General features: G+C 38.3%; 1 protein-coding gene across 3 annotated transcripts in view; it reads left to right on the forward strand.

Moving 5' to 3' along the window:
* Positions 1-8,178: 8,178 nt before the first annotated feature.
* The window catches only part of LOC119234312 (DNA excision repair protein ERCC-6-like), a 91,605-nt gene continuing 74,964 nt past the window's right edge, over positions 8,179-24,819 (forward strand). For all 3 annotated transcript variants that reach the window (XR_008550066.1, XM_037497166.2, XM_037497167.2), the window contains exon 1: positions 8,179-8,240. Coding sequence is in view for 2 of the 3 variants with exons in the window: in XM_037497166.2 (XP_037353063.1) it covers positions 8,212-8,240 (29 nt within the window). In the remaining variant the exon portion in view is untranslated. The remainder of the gene's footprint in view (positions 8,241-24,819) is intronic.

The raw sequence follows: 24,819 nt of genomic DNA on the forward strand, positions 1-24,819 counted from the left end.
AATTACAGGCAAGTGCTCCTCTGCAGACTGTCAGTCTGTGGAGCTCAATTAATATTTCATCAGATGTATTGCTGTGGAGGAGGGTCTTGTGAATTATTGATGACATTTCAATTACAATATTCCTTTAATTCTTTTAGTGGGGGACATCAAAGGAAAATTTTTACGAGACAATGGAGCTGTAGGGCAGGAGAAATTAAACATGTAACACTTTTAATGAATTCCAGGCATTGATGCTTCATTTTGCAGATGAGCCCCACTAGATGTTTTGGGTCAATACAGTGTCTAAGGTTAGCATCTACAAATGGATTGTTTACAAACTCAATTATGTTAATATCAATAGTTTACACAATATGGAATTTTAAATTAGACATAATACCTTTAGTTCCATTTATTAAATTTTACATTAAAATATTTGTTCTGGCAGGAGACCAGGTGAGCATTACAGTAAGTACAAAGTCTATTCATGGAGAAAGTTGGAGCTCTGGTGAAGCCATTCTCCTGAACTTCTTTTATAATCAATGTGGACGATAGCACTTTTTTTTTTTAAATGAAGTTTCTTGTCTGCTTACTATCCTTTCTATCCCCTCTCCCAATCTTTAAGAATTTTATGTAAATTCTAAGGTCAAAGCCAAAAGGATGTCTAAAATGAAAGAAAACTGTGTTTAGATTCTAATCTTTATTCTTGTTAGGAATTTAAACTATTAAAACTGTTCAGGAAGAAATAGCATTTAAACTTTGTTAGTTCAGTATGATAGGACTGGAATATCTTGAATTAAAGTACAGTGAGCATTTCCATATTTAAGCTGTGAATTGGCTTTATGTAAATCAGTATCCATAAAAAAAATAATGGTAGGTGAATTAGGTGGGTTATTTATTTATTTATTTTTATTGAGGTAAAAGTGATTTACAACACTGTGATTCAGAAGCATAGGATCACACCTCCTCAGATGCATGTCACCACACCACATCCACCACCAAGGCACCCACAATCCTTTTGTGGGATATTTAATTTTGAACCTATATAATCCAAGACTATTTTGGCCAATAAGTTGATCTGACGACTAACAGCAAGGTGTGTACCAGGTGGTTATCTCATAGAAAAATCAGGTACTCAGTAGATACAATTTGAAGACACCTTTAAAATATTCTCAGTGGGCCTGAAGTCAGCAACTGTAGAAAGTTACTATCCTTAACTGGCTCATTGGCAGGGAAACATTTAGTAGAGAGCCAAATACCTGTAATAAACTATTGAGTAAAGAACATTTAAATCTTCAGAGTTTGGCTTTGTTTTTATTTCTTACTCTTCATTTTAGCAGATCAGCACTTCTCGGGAGAAGAATTTGAAGTTTTAGAGTATTTTAGAAATATCTATATAGACTTAAAAGGGGAAAAATTTGTATGTTTTTTTTAATACTAGATGGTTTGTTGTTATTCCAAGGACGTTATATCAACACAAAAGATTTTCTTCAAATATTAGGGTTTCATTATGTTTTGCTAGAAACAAAGGGAAAAGTCAAAGTTAAAAATGGGCATTTAGTGTTTTCTTATATATGATTGCCATTAGTTTAAAATTTTAAAAAATGCTGTGTTCTAACTAGGCTTTTTTGGTTGGCTTGGTCGTCTCTACAGTTCTACTTGGGTTGGTTATTATTATTTTTTTTAAAGATAACTAGAATACTCCAAGTTGCCCCAGATGGTTTCTAGTACTGTCTTTCTTTCCTTAAATGATTTCTGGGATTTTCTTATTTCCCATCTCTTTTCTTCCACTTCCCTTCCTTCCTATTATCATGAAACTTGTGTGGAGTCTAATACTCTGAGCCTAGGAAACCGAAAATCCTCCCTGCAGTGTAGTTTTGATCTAAAAATTAAAACATGCTCTCTCGAGTGGTGACAATCCTGCTCAGAGTGAAGGCAGGGCTAATAATGAGCAGCAGCTGTAATCAATTAGCTATCAATGCTCATATCCTTTTTTCCATAATGAAATAGTGTGGCATGTTGGACTATAGCCCAGATTGTCTTTATTAAAATAGTATTTGTAGAAATGGCTTTCCAGAATGCGGTTATTTGTCAACAAAACAACTGGACTTTGAATAAGGGCTATCCTAAGGAACTTGGCCCCTCCAGTTCCTTGTGCCACAGCAAATTGTGTAACATTTTGGTAACAATTTTATAACATGTCCTCCTCTAAAATTAAATGAAGTTGGGGTTCTCCTTTATGTTTATGTCCTAAAGAAAAAGAGCTCATGAAGGAAAATGAAGTTGTTTGAGCTGGCATTGCTTCATTGGCTATTGTTCATTTCCTCTGAACTTTTGCAAACTAAATTTTTTTCAGCCTTAATTCAAGATGGTCTTAGTGTTGCAGTTTCAAGGTCTATGAACTTTGAAATGGTGCAAGTGTCTGGTATGCCATGAAGAAACTTCATAATAGAATTTTTTTTTGTTTTTATTTTTTAAATGTGTTTTGTATGTACATTTGTTTTACAGAGAGGAAGAAGTCTATTATCTGAGATTAACAAAAATCTACACCAGTTCACAATATATACCCTACTTTCTCTTTCCCAACCAAATAGTGATAAGACCCCTCAATTTTGTGATTGAGAGGAAATAAATTATTTGCCTTAAGTTATTTAATACCCTGGATATCTTTTAGTAAATTCCTAGTTACAAGTAAATGGCTTGGAAAAGCTTATAATCTTTCAAAGGTAGATATTTTGTACATCCTAGTAAATTCTAGGCTGTGACTAGATTTTCATGCTGCAGGTTGATATATTTGACCTTGGAATTATTGATTTGTCCTAAATTCATTAAGTAATCAATGATAATCAAAGATGAAAGGAACTGTAGCCAGCCTGGTGATTAATGCTAATCAGTAGTACATTTACCCATTTGTATGCTCATCTCACCAGGATTGAGGCTTGTAAAAGGGTGATTTGGTTGCTGTGATCTTCACTGGGTGTGACTGCCCCTGCTGTTGTTTAGGAACAGTCCAGATCTGTTCCTAGATTTCATTAACATGGAAACTTCCATAGTCTTCTAATAGGTGGAGAGTGGCAGAAATTAGGGACGTAATAATGTGAGGCAGGTATTCAACCAGAAAAACTAATGGTCTTAGGTCACAAAATATGAGTTATCAATGTAGCAGTTTGCAGAAAGCATGTTATATTATAACCCAAAAAAGCATATGTATAATTTTTGTTTATTTGAAAGTGAGTTTGGTTTTAGATGTTTTAGAGAGCTTTTGATTGGTTATTTTCTAATCCCTGCTAAGTGCATATTGATAACGTTTATTCCCCCTGGAGGACATAAAGAAGCTGGTGCATTTAATCCTTTTAGAGAGGAATATTGTCATGGAAGGGGCCAGGGCAGAGTCACTCTCCCTAGGGAGTTTGGGGTAGTGCTTGCAAGGGACCAGCTCTTAGTGAGGAATTCTGCAGACGTGTCAGAGGCTGTGGCAGCCTTCGCTTCTTATAGTCAGAGAGACACTTTCTACATACTTTCTATGTAGCAGAGGGACAGAGATGTTGGCTACTGCTGGAGGATGAGAGGATTTAGGAGTGGAAGTTTATGGCATTGGAGTGTAAGAGTAAGCTTCATCAACTTATGTTTTTCTGGTAGAATTGCAAACTAGTTTTTAGTTGTGCAGAAGATTATTTTAAATAATTCAAGACCTGTGATTTATTGTAATTTATAAAAACTTTTTTTAAGTTTGGGAAACATTTATTGAGCTGTAGCAAGAAAAATAAAAAGCCACCCATGACCCCCAACTCAGAAATAACCTCTTTTAACATTTCAATATAATTTTCTTCCAACCTTTAAAAAAGTCTTCTTTTAATAGAGCCAGTGTTGGGCTTCCCTGGTGGCGCAAGGGGTTAAGATGCAACCTATGAAGATATCACAGCATGAGTTTGATCCCCGCTGGCCAGGGAGCAACCCACATAGCGCAGCAGACCTCTCCTATCTTGCCCGCTGCTCCCCTCAGCAGCATATTTCAGTCAGGCTGCCTGTTCTGTTCCTCACTCTGTCTCTGGTGAATCTTCTTCCCTCCCCTCCACACCTCTGGCCTGTACCCCAGTTCTTGTATGCATAGATAAATAAATCTTTAAAAACAACAAAAACAAACAAAAATAGAGCCAGTGTTCATTATCTCCTGTGGCCTAGGTATTGAAATCATTTGAAGAAAAAGCTGTTTCTGTGCACTCAAGGAGCTTAGGAAGGAACTATCATACAGTTACAATAAGGGTGACATGTGTATTATTGCAGGATTAGTGTGGGATCCTAACTAGTGTGGATGCACCAAGGAGAGGTACTTGATCCCCATCTGAAGAGGAAGAGACAGGGAAAGCTCAATAGAGGAGCTGAGGACTGATCCACACATAGCCAGTAGTTAGGATAAGAGGGTAGGATGAGACAGGTGAAGGTAGAGAGGTCACAGGAATATGTACTTAGAGGAACTGAAGACGGTGCAGGCAGGTGGAGTGCTAAACCATGGGGCAAACATGGCGGGGGTGGGGGTGAGAGGTGAGGCTGAAGAGGTGAGCAGATTATCAGATCCTTGCATCTCATAGACCAGGTTAAGGTGTTAGAACACTCGGCAAACATTAAAAGGCCTTAACGCAAAAAGATGAGATATTCAGATTTTGATTTTTTGAGATGATCAAGCTAGAAAGTACAATAACCCAAGTAAGAGATGGTAGTGACTAGAACTAGAGTATCAGCAGTGCAGGTGGAGAGACAGGGTGACTTTGAGAGGGTTCTATCAATAGACTGTAGATATGTGAAGTCACTATAGACTGAATACAATGGAGAACAGCCTGGGCAGGCCGAGGGTGAGGCCTGGATTTGCAGTTTGGGCAGGTGGAGAATAGGTAACAGTTTTTTTCTGTTGGATTAGGAAACATGGAAGGAGGGCAAGTATAGGGAGATGACATGTTGTGCCTTGGGACATCTAAGTGGAAATTTCAGCAGTAGTTAGACACCAGTTTGGTACTTTTGTGCTCAGGAAAGAGATCTGAACTGAAGACCTAGATTTGGCATCATCAACGTAGAGTAATTGAAATTTGATAGTTAATGAGATAACATGGGATAATGTGTGCTGGGGATGTGTGCATCTAGCTTCAGTCAACATCCTTGTTGGATAGGAAAGATTAGGGGAGGGGAAACAGCCACTGAAAAGGTACTGGTAGCTCTGCTCCAGAATGAGTGAGAGGCAGGCCAGGTGGGCCTCCGCGGCCCTCAGTCAGTCTTGGCCTCTTGTAGCATGAGCTAAGAGTGAGTGCACTGTTGAAGAGATTTCCACAGTTAGCCTTTTGCTTAATTTTCCTTTAGGCACTGACTAGCCTTTAGCTCCTAGTAAGACTGAAGATAAAGCAGCTAGCTACAGTGAAGGGGGCTGGCTTACAGCATAGGTAAAGAAATTGGTCTCAGGCAAGAAAAGAAACACTTGTTCCACTATCACAGGAGAGGAGGGCAGAATGGTGCTGATTCAGTCGGAACCTTGGGGTACGATATATCAGGATATATTGACTACAGGTAAATAAAATCTGTCTTCAGATTGTGTCAAATGTACACAAAATAGGTGAGACACCTGGAAACCTACAGAGAGGGTGGGCTGTAGAAACAACATGATCAGAAGCTCAGTGATATCACCAGGGACCCAGGTACTTTAATTTTCTCCTAAGACCAGTTCCCCTTATGGTCATTAGATCTCCTGACACTGTAGCCCAAATCCCTGCAGCCATTGGGTTACTTCCTTGTTCACATACAGTAGGAGGGGCCAGCAGAGAAAGACCTCCCCAACATAGACTATGCTTCCATACACCAGGTGAGCCAGTCTTACCAGGCCCCTCAGTGGACCAGTGGTCGTCACTAGGGGGATGCCGTGTGCTGACAGGCAGTAGATGAGCCAGGATGTCTGCTTCTCCCCACTTTACTCTAGCAGGCAGTGGTCAGAGTCCTGTGTCTGTGGGAAGGGAGAGGAAATACCTGCTCATATGTGTGGTTCTATTAGGAAGGAGAAAAAAGAGAAATGGAAGTTGAGACAGTGGCTGCCCCCAGTCTGCTGCCTACCTTTTTAAGACTGGAGCATTTTTCCAGCATTTTAGATATTCGTCAACCATGATGTTAATTGTTATATGATATTCTATCTTCATTTAACATACTATATTGGCCTAAGCACTTTCCAGATATTAGCTAATTTAATCTTTAATAGCCCTGTATGACCAGTTTTATTATTTCCATTTTAAGATGAGAAACAGGTTCAGAGGGGTAAATGATGTACCTAACATCACACAGTGAGTATATGCAGGGCTGGGATTCAGACCCAGGCAGTGCTCCTAACCATTAGGAGCTTATTGACGGCTAGGTAACACCTAGCTTATTTAATACTGCAACGTATATCCAGTGCTGAATGCATTGGATTGCAGGGTCTACATGTGTCTATTGTTAAGGCTCTTGCTATGTACTACTCAGGTGCATTCCACAACAACAGCGCAGCTTACTTACACTCTGATGACATGGACATTCCAATGAAAACCATTACTGTGAGCTTCTCCACTTGCTTTTTACCACTCAGAGAAGTGATCAACATGATGCACTGAAAGAGCAGGCTGCAGCAGTCAGAAGTTGATTTTTAGGCATTGCTCCATCGCATGGTAACCATGTCTCCATAGGCATGCCAGCATTCCTTTCCATCCTGCTTGCTTCCTAGACTAACATTCTGTGGGTGCAAACTCTTGGTAGACTATAAAGCGTCAAACAAAGATACTCTCAGTTCAGTTCAGGTCACAGCACTGTGTACTGATGTGGTCTGTATGCACACTGTGGAATACTATTCATCCATAAGGAAAAATAAACTGGTGGAGTGAGAATGGCACATATTAAAAAAACTAGCAACAACAAATGTTGGCGAGGGTGTGGAGAAAAAGGAACTCTTCTGCACTGTTGGTGGGAGTGCAAACTGGTCCAACCACTGTGGAAAACTATGGAGATTTCTGGACCTACTAAACATAGAGCTTCCATATGATCCAGCAATTCCACTCCTAGGTATTTACCCAAAGGACACAGAAACATCAATTCCAAAGAACACCTGCACCTCTATGTTTATAGCAGCACTGTTTACAATAGCTAAGCTTTGGAAACAACCCAAATGCCCAAAAATAGATGACTGGATCAAGAAGATGTGGTACATATATACCATGGAATATTACTCAGCATTCAAAAAAGATAAACACATGCAATTTGCAGCAACATGGATGGCGCTGGAAGGGATCATGCTCAGCGAAATAAGCCAGAAAGAAGAAGAAAATACCGGATGGTCTCACTCATAGCAGGAATCTAGAAAACTTAAATAAGGGACCAGGAAAATGAATAACTATAAGAAAGTGAAAATCAAATCAACAAAAAACTATGAACCAGAGACACTTTAGGGGGCGGGGGTGGGAGGGGAGGGATTGGGGTCAGAATGGGGGGCTGCAATTGTATGGGGAATATAACAATAAAATTTATTTAAAAAATAAATAAATAAAATAAACTGGTGGGAGTTTGAGGAGAATTATGTGCAGTAAATCAGCAGAATGATGAAAACAAATACTGAACATTTACACCAATTAAATACCATGAATACTCTGAGATTAAGGAGAGGGGACAAGGAAAAGAACAAGGGGATATTTAGGATAGTAGTGAGGGGGAAATTCCTTTTCCAAAGATAACCATAAAAATATAAAGTAAATAAAAGTTTAAAAAGCGAAGGAGAAAAGGGACACTGTCCTACTTTCAACAGTCTGGAGTAGAAGAGGAGAGAAAAGTATATTATGTCATTAGTTTGATTTGCTTTATTATAGATGTCATCTTTTAATGTATTACTTGGTGCTTTCTCTTAATACCTGCAGACACTAATGGATGAATGAAAAGGTAGAGAGTTCACTTACTGGGTTTTACCACAAAAGCTTTGTCTTTAAAGAAAATAGCAATAGTTTCTAGAGCTAGAATTTTCCTTTTTGAACTTAAGTTTTCACTCTAGTTTTCTGGTTTGGTTTGGTTTTAGTAGTTAAACATCCACATGCTGTCATTCATGGTTGTGTTTTCTTTTTGCATGTTTTGGGTACAGGTTCGAGGGCTTGGGTCCAACTGTAATTGTGTGTCCAACGACAGTGATGCATCAGTGGGTGAAGGAGTTTCACACATGGTGGCCTCCGTTCAGAGTGGCAATTCTACATGAAACCGGCTCCTACACCCATAAAAAGGTAACATTACAATACTTCAGTACCTTTTTGCTTGTTTTGTTTTAAAGTCTTCCATTTTTCATTTCATTTTTTCTTGGAGCCACATGTTTCTGAAGTGTATGTTCTTGTGTTTCTTTTCATGCATTTAAACCAGTTGTTACTCATTTAATTTAAGCCCTGTATTTTCAAAACAATTATGAATATAGGTTTTGTCATCCTGACAGCCGCTCGTGGTGTCAGGACATGTTTGTTGGCCAGTAGTACGCAGCTGGACGCAGCCAGACTCCGCAAACCTGGGAGCATGAGTGGATCTGCAAATCAGGGGCTTATACAACACTTAACTGGCTGAGTCTGAGAAATTAATGACTTTAAACAATTTTAGAAAAGTGAGGACAAATTATAGTATAATAACTCTTAATTTTAAATGCATCTGTTAATAATGCTTTTAAAACTTTTTTTTTTTTTGAAAGATTTATTTATTTATGCGTACAAGAACTGGGGTACAGGTCAGAGGTGTGGTGGGTAAGAGGATTCACCAGAGACAGAGTTGGGAGCAGAACAGGCAGATTGACTGAAATACACTGTTGAGGGGAGCAGCAGGTGAGACAGGAGAGGTCTGCTGCGCCATGTGGGTTGCTCTCTGACCAGCCGCGGATCGAACTCGTGCTACAGAGGCTTTGGATTGCTTCATAGTGTGGTGCTTAACCCCTTGTGCCACCAGGGAGGCCCTTAAAACATATTTGTAATGAACAAAAGAACCTGTCATTTTGAGAATTTTACAATTTGTATTGGTGCTTTTTACTCAAGTTCCTTTTCGTTCTATGAATTTTTGATCATCATATAACTATAATCACTGTATTTTGAAAGTTTATTTCCCCACTTACAGTTTTAGCCATGTTACCAAAAAGGAGATTTATCTATATTCCTATGGATAGCATCTGTAGATCGTGTTGTACTTTTTTATTCTCATCTCTGTTTCACATTCTAGACTGTAAGCTCGAGTAGGGACTTTGTCTTACTCAATTTGTGTCCCAAGTGCCATGAGTATTTGCTGACTGAATAATAAGGACACATTTTCACTGTGGGTTTGCAGGTTATTGACAAGAAGTAGCTGTTGAGTGAGGGCTCATGTACACTTGTGAAAGCAGTGCCAGCCGAAAGCTGCTGAATGTTGGCGTCCCTGAGCTTCACGCACAAGCCACTAAACTCCAGTGTCTGTGTTATTCTTCCTCCAAATTCCTGTTTTGTTCATGATCATGAGTGAGCAGATCTTTTGACAGAAGTGAATCAGAGGTATTTGCAATTTGATAGCTCACGTTTGGTTAGATGGAATGTTGCTTTTATACTAGTTCTTATTAAAACCAACTTTGCCCTGTATTTAAGTAATTAAGTGGGAAATAAACTGAGTTAAAACAGTGTAGTAAATGTTTGATAAGAACAGTGATTTTATCAGCAAGAAAATAGCAGTTTTTCTAGTCAAACTAAATTATTTTATCTATACTGTCATTACCCTTGTAACACATGGGTTTTCTTTTTTCACTTCCATTTTCTGTTAACATCTCTTAATGTTTTATATGTAAAATCCAGTTGCAGGATTCACTAACATATGTTGTTCTTTATCTTTTTATTTTCTTTTGGGCTAGTAAGGTGTCTGTATTAATTTACAGGTCTCCTCTGCTATCCAAAAATAGAATCTTCCTATTTGTATGAGTTAGTAGATTATTTTTTAGGTCTGGGGACAATATTACCATTAAATTTTGAGCATTTCCAGGCCTAAAATGTAACCTACTAAACCTTCACCTGGATCATGGTTTACCTCTGCCCCCTCTGTTATAATCTGCGGGACTAGCTTTGCATAAATGAAATACATTCACTCATTAACGTAAACAGAATTGACACAGTCAGTGTTTCTGTTGGTGAGACTTGCTTCTTTAACTTGTTTGGCAGATAGAGCCTTAAAAGGTAGGTATTTCGCTTTTATTTACAATGATTCCACCTTCTGAGGTGGTTTTGGCATACATAGACATGTATACATATGATTGGTCATTATTTCTACAGTGCTTTACAGTTTACCAAGGACTTCAACTTGAAGTTTCTTCACTTTTGAGGAAAAGCAGTAGACTTGTGTTTTTACTCTGATTCTTACCTCTTTTTACTGTTCCTTTTCCATTACAAACTACTCATATCTCTAAAGATGTAAACTGTTATGCAAGAGATCACAGAGATGTCCTTCTGCATCTTTCAAATCTTGCTCTTGCTTTTTCTAGCTTAGAAACTTGTTTTGTGGCTTGATTAATGTTTATTTGTTGGATAACTATAAACGACACTCCAGTATTTGATGCTATTAAGGCTCTAAAAAATAGAGTGTTTTTAACTGACCTTGAAAAATTGTTCCCTTAAGAAAAAAAGTATATGAATAGACTATAAAGGAAGGCAGTTTTGTGATACTTATGCCGTAACTCACAGTGGGTTGTGGCATTTTTAGAACTGTGTTGTAAAGTTTATTTAATTTTTATTTAATTATTAAGGACCCTTTTTTCAATTTGTTACAAGATGTATAATGAGAAATTTCTTGTTTTTATTCTGAAATAGTTGTCATTTTATATCTTGCCTGCCTTTTTCTGCTATGTAGGATATAGTAAGCCTGTGGAATGTTTGAGATCACTGAAAGAGTTTTATCTCATTTTGATTAATTTGTGGCATTTAGAGGCATAAAGTAGGAAAAACAACAATGGCCTACAGTTTAAGAGTATAGATTTTGTAATTACCAGATCATCACTTGAATCTTGGCTCTGCTGTTTTGTAACTCACTTCTCTGAGCCTAGCTCTGTCTCCTGTGAAATGGGAAGTTTGGGATAAATTGGTGAGGATATGTTGGGTTAGTATGTGTGCGCGAGGAGCTTACTATGGTCCCCAGCATATAACATTTACTCAAGTAATTCTTACTATTAGAAATAAATAATATTATAGATGTCTTCATCTCAATAGTTCAGAAAAGATACTCTGACATTTCTGATTGACTTAATTTACAGGTCTCCTCTGCTATCCAAAAATAGAATCTTCCTATTTGTATGCTTTAGTAGGTTATTTTTTAGGTCTGGGAACAATATTACCATTAAATTTTGAGCACTTTCAGGCCTAGAATATAACCTACCAAATCTTACCAAGTAGAAACCACCTACTTTTTTGGATAGTGGAAACTTGTAAACATACCCCAGGTAGACGGTTAACACCTCCTTAATCAAAATTGTTTATGGTCATTCTTGTCTACACCTTATTTTCCTTCATATCTAAATACATTTGGCCCCAAATGAAAATAATGAAACAGAATGTTAAAAAATTTTGTTAAATCATTTTCTGGGAAAATGCAAGATGTGATTAAAGAGCAAATCACACAAAATCATGGTTATCTGGTGAAACTACCATCCATTTTCTTTTAAAAGACCCATCTTCTAAAGCAGAGCAAAAACACTTGGCTGTTTTCAAAAGGTGGGAGTCCATTAAAAACATAACAAAGTAGAAAAGGGCCATGATGTCCCTCAAGCATCCTAAATATTTCAGACCCATTCCAAGTACACGAATTATAACGTAATGTGATGTAATTCCTATTAACTTGGAGACGGTGTATACACCTGATACAGGAAATGATAGATGCTGTGCTTGTTCAGTGAAGTATATTGTAAAATTATGTTGCTGGAGCCCTTTTTTCTTCATTGTCAGCACAAATCCTTGTTTATTAAAGATTTAGCTTGAAGGAAATTTTAATTAATTACAGGTGCAGTAAATCCTGCCTGGGAAGCTGCCGTGCTGTGTTTACCATGAATGGCCTTCATGTGCCTGTGCTCCACTCCGCTCTCCCCGCTGCCTGACAGTGTGATTTATGGCTGTTGTTTTCTACCAGTCCACTGTTTGCCCTCTAGGAGGGATTGGTCTCTTGAGCCTCCATAATAACAGCAGCACTTTCACAGACATCTTTTAATGACAACAGCACTGCATTCAGTGAGTCAGGCTAATTGCAGATGTACCCTATTAATTGCAAAAACTAGGAGAGGTTACATATTTTACAAGCTTTTAATTTGAAACCGCCCGAGATGATTTGTCTTAAGTGTTTGGATAGAGACGTCCATAATATTCAACAATTCACCATTATTGAAACTCCAGTCTAGGCAGTTACAGAATTTGAGATTGAATCAGCTGAAAACAAATAGTCTTACATGTGGTTTTACCCAGGGCTGTTAAGTAGAGTTTTTAATTTCAGTGGGGATATTGGAAAAAATCATTCTTTTTTAAAAAATGTTTTCTTAATTCTTACTCATCATTTTCTGTATTTTTATGACTATGATAAAAATTCTCTATTTCAACAGTTGACATTACAGAATTTTCCAAATAAAATTTTGATCTTTAAACACGTATAGGAACTAAACCTTGTTCCACTGGTATATATTTGAGAGGCTTGGCATCTCATTTGTTTAAATAAGGTAAAGTGATGTCCAGAATCCAGTTGGGAGTGGCATTTGTTGAAGGTTCATGGAATGACCATGGCAAGTCTGTGCATTTAGCAGTTAGGAGTTCTAGGGCCCACGAGCAAGTGGACCTATGTTTGCAGGTTTTGGCTGTTATCCCGAGAATGTTTTTTAAATGTAAGTGGTAATTTAACTTCTATATTTCAAGACTGAAACAGTTGTAGTTGTTTTCATTTCTCTGTGCATACAAATAGGTCTGTTCCTGCACTAGAATCAGGTTTGGGTGTTCCCTGTTTTTCAGTTTACTCTGGGCTCATCCCCTACCTCCTTCTTAACTTCTGGGAGTCTCTGCTGTCTTGGAGGAGAAAATGGGAGTAGAGTTGGAAATACTATAGACGTAGCTGCCGGCCTGGAGTGTTGGTGGAAAATACAGATGTGAAGGAACTACTGAAGTCAAGGTTATGGGTCTGATGGGGTGCAGTGCTCACAGTGGACCCGAGGGTCTATGGACAGCAGGCCTGCTTTCCGCACTGGGCTCCAGCAGCTGTGGCAGGGCTACTGATGGTGCAGAGCAGTGTAGTCAGGGAGAAGAAGAGGGAAACAAGTCCTAAGAGAACCTGGTGTTGTATTTGTAAGCCTGTGAGCCCTGAGCCGTATATGCTGTTTTCATCATGAGGTTAAAAAGTCAGGATGTGGCCTTCAATATCTTATGCTGCCGTTAAGAATTGTGAATAGGAGCATGGAAGTAGTCATAATAGTACCTCGGCTCTGAGCTGTCAAACTTTTAATAGGAACCAGGTATTATTGCTCTTCTCAAAACAGTTTATTAACTCTGAAGTGATGAGTATATTACGACATGTGAAAAGACAGATTCCCCCTCTTTATTCTCTTTTACAAATTCTTGGCCCTTGTTCTACCCTTTTATATCTTAGAGAATGAAAAAATAGTCTAATCCTTGTTTATTAAGAATATTTTTGGCCATGTTGAATTTTATAAAATTTGTACCATTATTACACATGAATTGTTGCGTTATGTTTGTTAATATCTGGCTATTTTTATATTCCTGTAATAAGCCCTCCTAGGTCAGTATATTGCTCAATATTATTTATAAATTACTGCACCAAGATCGAGAATGCCTTCTGTCTTTTTCTGGATTTTGGAACAGATTAAATAGGATCGGCTCTGGATTCATTCCTAAAACCCTTGGGTCTGAAAGACTTGGGTGGGAAGACCATGTTCTTCAGTATTGTTTTAAACACTGTGTCTCATTTTCTGTAATTGTATTTTGGTGATTTTTTTTTTTTTTAAACAATCAAATGTTAGATTTTGTGACATTAGATTGCATGTGGTTGGCACTTGCACTCCTGGTGTTGGTTTTGCCGCTCCTCTGAGCTTGTTTTTGGGCTGACTTTGCAGACTCATCAGTTTTGTTTGGTCTATTCAAAGAGTTTTTAGTTTTTGACTTTATCAATTCTTCCAGGTTTTGTTTTTTTTTTTTTAAGATTCATTAATCATTGTTTTGTTTTATTAATACGCTCATTTTCCCTTTTTGTAGCAGTGACTACTTCACTTGATGTCAGTCTTTCTTAATAGAACTTAAAGAATGAGTATTTTTTGGTGTAATCTAAAGCTCTGCTGGTAGCTGTTACAAAGAGCCCACTAACCAACAGCAATACCCAGATCCTTTGTAGCCAAATTTTAGTTTTGTTTTCTCTAATCATGGTTTCTCTCTTCCGATCTGGCAAACTTTGAGAGGTTCTAGTCAGGTCCCCTGCAGGCTGTGGATATGCCACTTTGTCAACACAGCTCTAGGGACATTCCAGTGCTTTTCCTTAAGGTTCAGGATCTTCCTGTTGTGCTGTCTCCTTTAAAACATTAAACACCCCTCTTTTAATTGTTCGGTTCTTTTTTAATCTGATACTTATTTTGCTAATCTTGTCCTGTTTTTGTTTGTATCTCCTCGGTATATGTTTGATAATTTCCATTTTTTTCAACTTTTAAACATGAGATTTGGGTCTCTTTTAAACATGAGGTACTATACTTAGCCAGTGAAAAATCTTGCTGCTAGTTACTTGCTGTCATTGTGGAGACCCCTGGTATGTTTCATCTGAACCCAGCTAGCCTATTTTATGTTTATTGTATTTTCAATTTTCCTGATTTTTTTTGGGTACTTTCCCCCATACAGTGTTCTCATAGGTTTACCATCTATTCTTTTTTAATATTTATGCTGAAATAGCAACTAATTATCATTAAATGTTTTAAATTAAATGTTTTAATTTGTTACAAATGTATTTCAATCTGTTTCTCTCTTGTGACTAAGAATTAAGCAATGTCTGTCACCTTTGCCCCATTCTATCCTTTGATGGGATGGGACTTTTATTTTCCCCCATCTCACCCTAGGTTATATTAAACTAAATCAGAATTATAGTAATGCTTAAAAATATATCTCTTTTTATATTTTTGATCATTTCTTAATAGTTTCATTAGTATTTGAAACAATGGTTTAATATTTGCCTATTAACAACTTAAGTACTGTTGTGTATATTACATATAATTTTCCCTTTAATTTTATAGTCACATCTGAGGCAGTATTCCATATTTAGTTAATACTAGCTTTAGAGTTAGCTGTCTTTCTATATTCAAACCCTGACTCCACCACTTACCAGCTGTGTGGCCTGGTATATTACTATCTCTAAGCCTTGGTTTTCTCCTCCGTAAAATGGGGGTTTACAATAGGACATCTGTCCTCTCTCAGAGAGTTGCTGTGGGAACTAAATCTGTGATGAGCATTTGGGGGTCAGAAGCTCTCCTGTCTACTCTTCTGCCATCAGCATCCCAGGCACACTTTCTACTGAGGAACCAAATTCTCCTAATAACTGTACCCCTAAACTGGCTCAATGCAGTATGCCCCTCTTTTGCTAGTTTATATTCTGTCTTTTATCTGTCTGAAGGTGGGATTTATTTCTTTTTGTCAAGCATGACTGCCAATTTGGATCAGTGCAGTTATCACCACTTTCCCTTTAGAATTATGGAAAGATTGTCCTTTCGTCTAACATTTTGAGTGTTACAGAAAAGATGTCTCTTCCATGCAGAGTGAAGGAACTTCTTTCTTTTTCTGTTTTGTTCTGACTAGAAGCTACAACACATTCTCTGTTTTGGAATTCAGACATCTAGCAGATACATGCCTAGGTATATGTTTTTCTCAGTGTTTCTGTCTTACATCATAGGATGTTTTGCTCTACACTCTAATTTCTCCTCAGAATTTAAAAAAAAAAAATTGCTTTTATATGCTTTTTAATCTATCCTCCTGAAATTCATGATCTACATTATAAAGCTTTTAGATTTGTCTTTTTGCCTTCTTGGCTCTCCTCTCATTTTCTAGCTTGTTTCAAAGTAATTATTTTCTTTCTACCTTGATGTTTTAAGGATTGACAAGACAGTGTTTTGGAAAAATAAAATTAGTGTTCACATGTTACAACTTTTTCTGCTCTAATTTTGAGCCTCCTTTCCCTCCCTTAATAGTGGCTATGTTAGTCATTGTTTAGTTCTTACAGATTAATGAAACATAAACTTCAGTGCTGAAAATAGATGTAATTGTATGTGTTATGTTCGTGTGCATGTTTATAAAGTGCTTCAGATTGCATCGTGATTGAAAAGTTGTCACTTTGAGTCATACTCATTTAACCTTTTATATAAAAGTCCTTTACCATTTTATCATCATTTTAGGAGAAATTAATTCGAGATATTGCTCTTTGTCATGGAATTTTGATCACTTCTTACTCCTACATTCGACTGATGCAAGATGACATGAGCAGGCATGACTGGCACTATGTGATCTTGGATGAAGGACACAAAATTAGAAATCCCAATGCTGCCATCACCCTTGCTTGCAAACAGGTATGGTGTCTTATAACAAAGAGGATTTTCAGGTGGATAATAGTATTTGAGAGTAAATGCTTTGATTCTAGTGACATCCATATTGAATGTTTTCTTGCCTCTTTGCATTGAAATACACATTTTGCCTAATTTAATGCTGAAAATTCTTTGTTCTTGCTCTTAATTGTGTTTGTTGTTGCTGTTTTGTGATTCTAATTGTGCATGTTATATAATGTCTCTTGTAGGAATCAGTTATTAGAGTGTAACCAAATCCAACTCGAATCCATAGTATTTAGCTTGAATGATAAGGAAAAATTCTTCCCTATCTTTCTTAATCTATATATAGATATGAAGAACTAAAATTGCATATAATATCCACTTTTGGAAACTAAAATGATACATAAATGCATTAAGTAACAAAATAATGTGGGAGTGTTTTGGAGTAGAGTTGGTAATCATCCGTTAATATGTAAATTTGAAAAAAGATATCTTCTTTTCAAATAGTTCCGCACCCCTCATCGCATCATCTTGTCTGGCTCACCGATGCAGAATAACCTCCGTGAGCTGTGGTCGCTCTTCGACTTTATCTTCCCAGGAAAGTTGGGCACGTTGCCTGTGTTTATGGAGCAGTTCTCGGTCCCCATTACTATGGGGGGATATTCAAATGCTTCTCCAGTACAGGTAACACTTTTGGCATTTTAATATTTAAAATGTTTTTACCAGATACTCTACTTTGTAGCCAACTCATTCATAATGACTTGGAAGGAAAAGGCCAAGCTTATAAATTGGTCTCTGATAAAAATCACAGAACTATTTTTGCTGGCTATATTTTAAAAATCATGTAAAATATTCAAGAACAATCAGAAATTATGAAACCAGTATGTGTCAGTTCTGGATAGCACATAATTCAGTGTAAGTTGGAAGAGGACTTCTTAAAACTAGTGTAAAAGCTGAGGAAAGGGGAAACCAGAAAGGATTGACTCATTCAAGGAAGACAGTGAGACATGGTTCCCATTACCTGATTCTGGGAAAATATAACTGAGAAGAGCAAGGCCATTGTAGGTTAGGATGGCGGTATTGACGCAGCTGCATTGGGTGACTGTGGATGAAGAGGAAATATATCAGTGTTACGTTTCCTCCTGATTTTGATGTTGATGTTGAGATTACCTAAGAGAATGTCCTGGTTCTTTTAAGAAAAACACACTGAAGAATTTGGAGGAAAGGGGAATTGTGTCTGCAACTTGTTCTTAGATAACTCAGAAAAACAGTGGTATAAATTTATGTACATATATGAAGTTGAGAGAGGAAAGGAAAGATAAAACAAGTGTTGGCAAAGCTCTAGCATTGGGTGAATCTAGATGAAGAGTATAAGGGAGTTTTTTAAAAATCGTTCTTGCAAATTTCCAAAATGATTTTTCACACATGCAAAAGATGTAAAGGGATTTAGTGGAGGAGGAGAGCCCTTACAAAAAGTTAATTATAACACATTCGTGACCTTGACATTTTTGAAGAGTACAAACCTGGTTATTTTGTAGAGTGTTGCCCACTTGGGTTTGTGTTTTAGTGTTGTGATTGCATTCAGCTTATGCATATTGGGCAAGAATATCACAGAAGTGGCATGTCTTTCAATGCTCGACACCTGGAAGCATGTACTGTTGGTTTATTCTTTTCATTGGCGAGGTATGTGATTATGTGTGTAGGGTGGTATTTGCCAGATTTCTGAACTCTTCAAAGTTACTACTTTTCTTTTACAATTAATCAGTCATTGGTGGGAAGATCCCTTCAGACCACATAAGTATGGTCAGTTTTCTCCTTGAAGCCCTTTTTTTAGGAGTTGTGCGCTTATCTTTTTATTTTTTATAGTATAAGGTCATTGGCATAGAGGTATTGCTGTTATTTGCTCTCTTTTGTTTAAGTCCATGTTTGCCAGGCTTATTGAATCCCAAGAAGATGGTCTATGGGCACATACATATTGTGTCAGGCTGGGACCAATGTGGTGGGAGGTAGCTGGCAACCAGAACCTTCCCTTGAATAGTATTCCCAGTCCAGTGGGAAGTGTGATTAAAAAAACAGATGACTGCAGGTTTATGAGCAGGGTTGATCGCCAATAGCAGAGCTTGTGGGAGAGCTCTTGCTAGGGGTAAGAAAAGCTTGCTAGGGGTAATATGACTCTGCTGAGACCTAGAAGAGTGAGGGAGCAGAGCATTAACTGACCCAAAATGTGGAGTGTTTCTTGGATCTCTGCATTAAACTTGTGCAGGGGCTTTTAGTACTGAAAAGAACCTGAGGAGTCATTTGTTGTAGTTGAACCTCCTGGATAACTCAAGGTTATTGGCTCTCAGCACTTTCCTTGCATTATTTGCTACTTCCCTAAGGTCACTCAGCTCTGGAAAAGACAGAATGAGGATGTAATTACCACCTTACCATGTCAGGAATGGGAAGGAAACATGGGCATGCTCAGTTAGGTATCCATTTTCCACTATATTGGGGAGCTGGGAGTGATAGAGAGAAATAGAGTTGGATCCCCAGTTGTTTTTACTCACAGAGAAACAGACTTGAGAGGTAGATGGGAATTAAATATAGAGTCAATTTTATTACCTCAAGCACAGGATTCCCTAAGAAAGTTGGATGGGAGAATGTGGCTTGATGTCAAGGCTGAAATAGAGTTTCTTACTCTCCCCTGCTGTCCCATTCACATTCCACTCTAGAACTTAAGATCTTTCTCTGGGGAGAATTGGCTTTGAAAACCAGACCTGTTGTTAGCCTCTCTGGGCTCTGACCCTTGTGAGTTCACTGAACTGGGCCAGGAGCATTGTTGGGGCTGCAGGGAGAGACACTCTCTGGATGGGTGGCAAGGCTACTCACCAGGCCAGCCCTGGTTTTCCAGCATCACCAACCAGCTCATTTTTCTGGATCAGAAAAAATGTGGGTAGAGGTGAGGATGTGGGCATAGTTTCCTTATATATTTTTAGGAAGAATTTAAATGATGTGCTTGCTTCCTTGGTGAGACCTCAATGTTTTTAAATTCAGAAATTTAATCATCTCTGCATTACAAACCATAAAATATACCTGACCATCTCTTAAAGGTAATTTGTTATCAATGTCTGAATGCTTTACAGGGTTACCTGTAACTCAGTTCCTGATTAGTTGAACATCTTTGTTATCTGCTATGCCATGTAAAACCTATTTTTTATATTATGCACACACATAAGTATAAACACATATACTTACATGCATATACATATCTCATACTTGTGTGAGTTTTTTTTTATGGTCTTGCAACGTGTTTTCCTTTTTGCCATGCTAATTTTTTATCATGAATTTTTCTGTATTATGGTCAAGCCCTTAATTATTATTGATATCATTGTTAATTCATTTTACAGCCAATTTTTTAAAATTTGAATTTTGGAATTTTTCTTATTCCATTAAATAGTAATTTACTAGCTTGTTAAGCCTGTTTAGATTTTTTTTTTTTTAAGTATCAAAAATTTATTGAATTCTTTGTTTGCCTTTAAGTGAACTGCAAAGGGAGTGGTTTCCTGAACTGTGGGTCTTTGTTTTTCTTTGTACAGTTAATACCCATCTCATGTGGCTGTGCTCCATTACAGAACCATATGCTGCATTTTAGGCTAGAGTGACCTTTCATTTCTGGGATCATAGGGCTTTTCTTGAACTTTCTCTTCTGAGTCTCCAGTGGGCAGTAATCTCTGCTTATTATCTGGTTGCTCCCATTGCTGCAGTTTTCCCCCAGAGTTAGCTTTTGATCTTCAGTCTTGCAGTGTAGCTGTTCCTTTGTAGCTTTGGGTGAATACAAGGTTATAAACAGAAATTCATTTGAAAGCAGTTTTTTCCCTAGAGGGTGCTTGAGAACTGAATAAATCTCTAATTTAGCATTTAACTATGTAATAATAATTAAAGTATAGAAGAGGAATAAGGCACAAAATTATCAGTTCTTTTGTTGTACATTTTGGTTAAGGAGATCGGCTTTCCCACTGATGAGATTATGAAAGCTGCCATCTCCCGAGGTATATGAAACTGACACTAATTTTTCTGAGCCGTTGTTCAACCATTTCCAACTAGTGTCCAACCATTGGTCTTTCCCTTTTTTTTTTTTTTTTTTTTTTTTTTGGTAATAGAGAGGTAACAACAAATGTATTTCATAGACATTTAGTAATTGTTTCCTTTTGTCTCTTATTAAAGGTTAAAACTGCTTATAAGTGTGCATGTGTCTTGCGAGATACCATAAATCCATACCTGCTGCGCAGAATGAAGTCAGATGTCAAAATGAGCCTTTCTTTGCCTGATAAAAATGAACAGGTATTGTAAATCCAGGAGTAACCAAAACATTCCAAAAGCATAGTGTATCTGTCTATTTTCTCTGCTTTTCGCATGCAGAGTTGACTAGACTGAAGGGTGAGGTTGCTGGTGCAGGGTCTAGACTGGTGGGCATCTGTGTACACCTGCGTGTGATAGGTGAGACACCCTGGAATCTGCCCTCAGCAGTACTTTTCCTCTAGTCTGTAGGCTTTGAGCTCTCATTTTGATGCAGGATTCTTACAACTACTCTTTGTAAATGTCTTCATTTCCTTCAAGCCCCCAGTTCATTTCTGCTACAATTCATAACTGGGTACAGACCATGTACCTGAGAGACAGCAATGAAGGAAACAGGAGTAGGGAAGTGGAGTCATGGAGAAGTGGAGTCATGGAGGCCTTAGGCACCCTGCGTGTTTGACAGCTAGGAAGTCATCATTGACTTTGCCTGCCAGGTTTGAGTGGCATCAGCAGAAGTGCCCTCTAGGTGTCTGCCGAGTTTAGGAGTGACTGGAAGGTGAGGAAGTGAAGTTGGTGTTTGTACAAAAGCCTTTCAGGGAGTTTTCCCCTTTAAGTTTTGCATTCTGAGGGGTAGAACACTGTCCTTGAAGACAGTGGATTTTCAGATCTAGTGCACATGCCAAGAGGAGCCTATTCCTCTGAGGATAAGGGGAAATATGTGAGGTGCGAGAAGAAATGGATAAATATTAGGAAGTGGAAGCTAGGTAATCATTCCTAATAGCTTCAGTTTTTATTTTTTGTTGTTTTATTTTGTCCAATTGTGTTTAAGTAGAAGTTGAGACAAAGTCTTAGAAGATAAAGGAGTATTGGGTGAGTGAGCTTTTCTGGGTTTGCAGAGCTAAGCAGGGAGTGCAGATTCCCTGGTGATGAGGACAGGCAGCAGAGGGATCCTGCCCAGCTGGTGCCTTTCTCCAGCAGCATAAGGAGTAGAAGCAGGTGGCTGCATTTATCTACATTTGGAGGTTTACAGGGTAGATACAGTGGGAAGCAGAGGGGTGAATGAAGGAACTATCCTGGGAATATGACTGGCTCGGGAATCAGTCACCATGAGGTCTCAGTAATGAACTTGGAGAAAGAGGAGGGTTGAGAGAAACTCAGGGGTCATAGTAGCATGGAGTAATTGGTGCGTTGGGCTGGGAGAGTTGGAGTTGTTGATGTGTATGGTAAACTTGTGACCCTGCACTTAGAATCTTCAGGAAGGGGGACATACCACATGAGGCTTAGGTGCCTCGTGAGGTTTGCTGAAATGGGCTAAAGGGCATGAGGCTAGGATGGAAGGTCAGTGCACCTCACCCTGAAGTTTCCTGAGAGCAGAAGCCCATCTTCAGGGCCTGTGGCGACCATGAGTTGGGGCCCAAGAGGTGACATAGTGGAGGGTGCTGATGAGAGGAGTGGGCTGTGCTCTGTGCATCACTGAGATGTGGCGTCATTTTGTTTTTAGATAAGAGGTGCACTGTAATAATTGCATACATCATGCTTTTTTCTATTAAGAAGATATATTGATATTTCAATTATTTTAGTCTGTAAATATTTTGTTTAGATGATAGTTTCTCTTTTTTTCTCCCCCATAGGTCTTGTTTTGCCGTCTTACAGATGAGCAACATGAAGTCTACCAAAATTTCATTGATTCCAAAGAAGTTTATGGAATTCTCAATGGAGACATGCAGGTCAGCTAAATAACAGAAGCTAGAGAAGTGTATTGTGGGCCAAGGGAAGTGGGGGATGAAAGGAAACTGCACTAGTGAGGAAACTTGCATTTTCCTCTTGAAAGCTTTTTGGTGTGAACTTTAACTTAATTTGAAGACCTTCCAGAAGTAAAAGGACACATGGTTAAATTTCAGCATGCCCGCTTTTGTCTGCACTGCAGCTCTGTAACACTTGAACACATCACCGTCTAGTGGGAGAAGATCGCATTAGACATTGAGTTCTATGGGCTGCTGATCAGGTGCAGAATGTAGGAAAGCACCTTACATGCTAGGAATAGCAAATGCAGGGAGGAAGAATTGTTATTATACATGCTTCTATAAGTAATAACATTTTAATTATTGGCAGTGCCCAGTAATATACATGGGTAAATGTTCAGTAAGCATAGGTGGCAGGTTTATAACCAGCCATATTGTAAACCTTTATCTAAAAACCTCATGTAAACAATGTAAATTTAATATGTAATTAAAATTTTTAAGTTATTAAGATACTTTTCTCTTTTCTGTGTCAAGTCTTCAAAATCAGGGTTTTATGCTACAGTGCATTTCAGCGCATTACAGTGCATTTGGACCAGCTGTGCTTCTTATGCTCAGTAGCCTCTTTTTTTTTTTTTTTTTAATAGAGGCATGTTTTTATTTATTTATTTGTTTGTTTGTTTTGTTTATACATGCACTGGGTACAGTCAGAAGCGCGGGAGGGTGAGAGAATTCACCAGAGCCAGAGCAGGGAGCAGAGCAGGCAGAAGGACCGAAGTACACTGCTGAGGGGAGCAGCGGGCGGCAGGAGAGGTCTGCGCGCCATGTGGGACCCTCCTCTGGTGGCCGGGGAGCAGCCGGGGATCGAACCGGCGCCGCAGAGGCCGCGGGCAGCTTCGCAACCGAGCGCTCAACCGCTGTGCCACCGGGGAGGCCCTCAGTAGCTTCTTGTGTCTTGTCACTGCTCTGTTGGACAGCACAGGTTTAGAGAAAGAAAAAGAGTCACAGGTGACTCTTTGGACAGTTTTGACAATATTCCTGATTTACTTACATCTTTTATTGTTTGTTTAACTCTTATTTACTAGTTAAAACCACCACTTATTCTTGACTTATTTATCTTTTTCTGCATGAGCTTTTTACTGGTGAGCTTGATATGAGTCACACTCTGAAAGCTAAGAAAGATGCCCTCCTGCCGAGACAGGAAGGGCAGGCTCTCACCCTTGGTCTCCTATGACCTGTTGTGTGAGCATGCTTTATATTTCCTCTGTTATATTTTCTATACCTATGTATTTTCTAATGCGATACTATTGTAAAGGTAACTTCAACCTCTGGCTCACATCAAACTACAGGATATTAGGGAGTTGTGCTTAGAAGTAAAATATTGGATTAAATCTATCTGTTGAGACAACTGATTTCTCCAAATTTATGTGAATGTGCCATTTTTTATTTTATATTTACAAGGTAAGTTAGTTTCTTATATCAAATTTATAATACTAGAGAACTTGCCCTATCAGAAAAAGAAGATGAGTGAACGTTAATTTCTTCTCACTCCTAGTATGCTGTGATTAGGGAGGAAGCTAAGAAGCTGGTGAAAAATTACTTTGTAATCTGTGTTGTATATTTGCCTCCTTCACTTACTTCCTGAATGAGTATTATTTTACATGGGGTAACCTGAGTGCCCATGATTCCTTTATGCCATAGATTTTCTCTGGACTTGTAGCCCTAAGAAAAATCTGCAACCATCCTGACCTCTTTTCTGGAGGCCCCAAGAATATCAAAGGTATTCCAGAGGATGAAATAGAGGAAGATCAGTTCGGATACTGGAAACGTTCTGGGAAAATGATAGTCGTTGAGTCCTTGTTGAAAATCTGGCACAAGCAAGGTCAACGAGTATTGCTCTTTTCCCAGTCAAGACAGGTGAGTATACAGACCTCATACAAGAAACAGGTTGGTTCTTTAGGGTTTATAGCCATTAATTTAAAAGATGGGAAATAGTCTAAAATAATGATTTCAACCATTGCTGATATTGAGGAGGCAACCTGCAAATTCTTTGGGAATTTGGATCTTTCTCTAAGAGTTGACTTTCTAAAGAGGCTTACTACCATGTGACTTTGGAGTGTGGGCAAGTTTGCACACGACCTCAAATGACTTCCCAGCTCTCTTCAAAGTGTATAAGCATTAATGGTAGGGAGATACCAAAATACTCTTGCAGTAATTATATTTATCTGCCTCAGAGCAAGAAACCCCTTT

The sequence above is a fragment of the Talpa occidentalis genome, unplaced genomic scaffold (assembly GCF_014898055.3).
Source record: "Talpa occidentalis isolate TD23 unplaced genomic scaffold, MPIMG_talOcc4v2.1 talOcc4.8, whole genome shotgun sequence".
In the NCBI taxonomy this organism is placed as follows: Eukaryota; Metazoa; Chordata; class Mammalia; order Eulipotyphla; family Talpidae; genus Talpa; species Talpa occidentalis.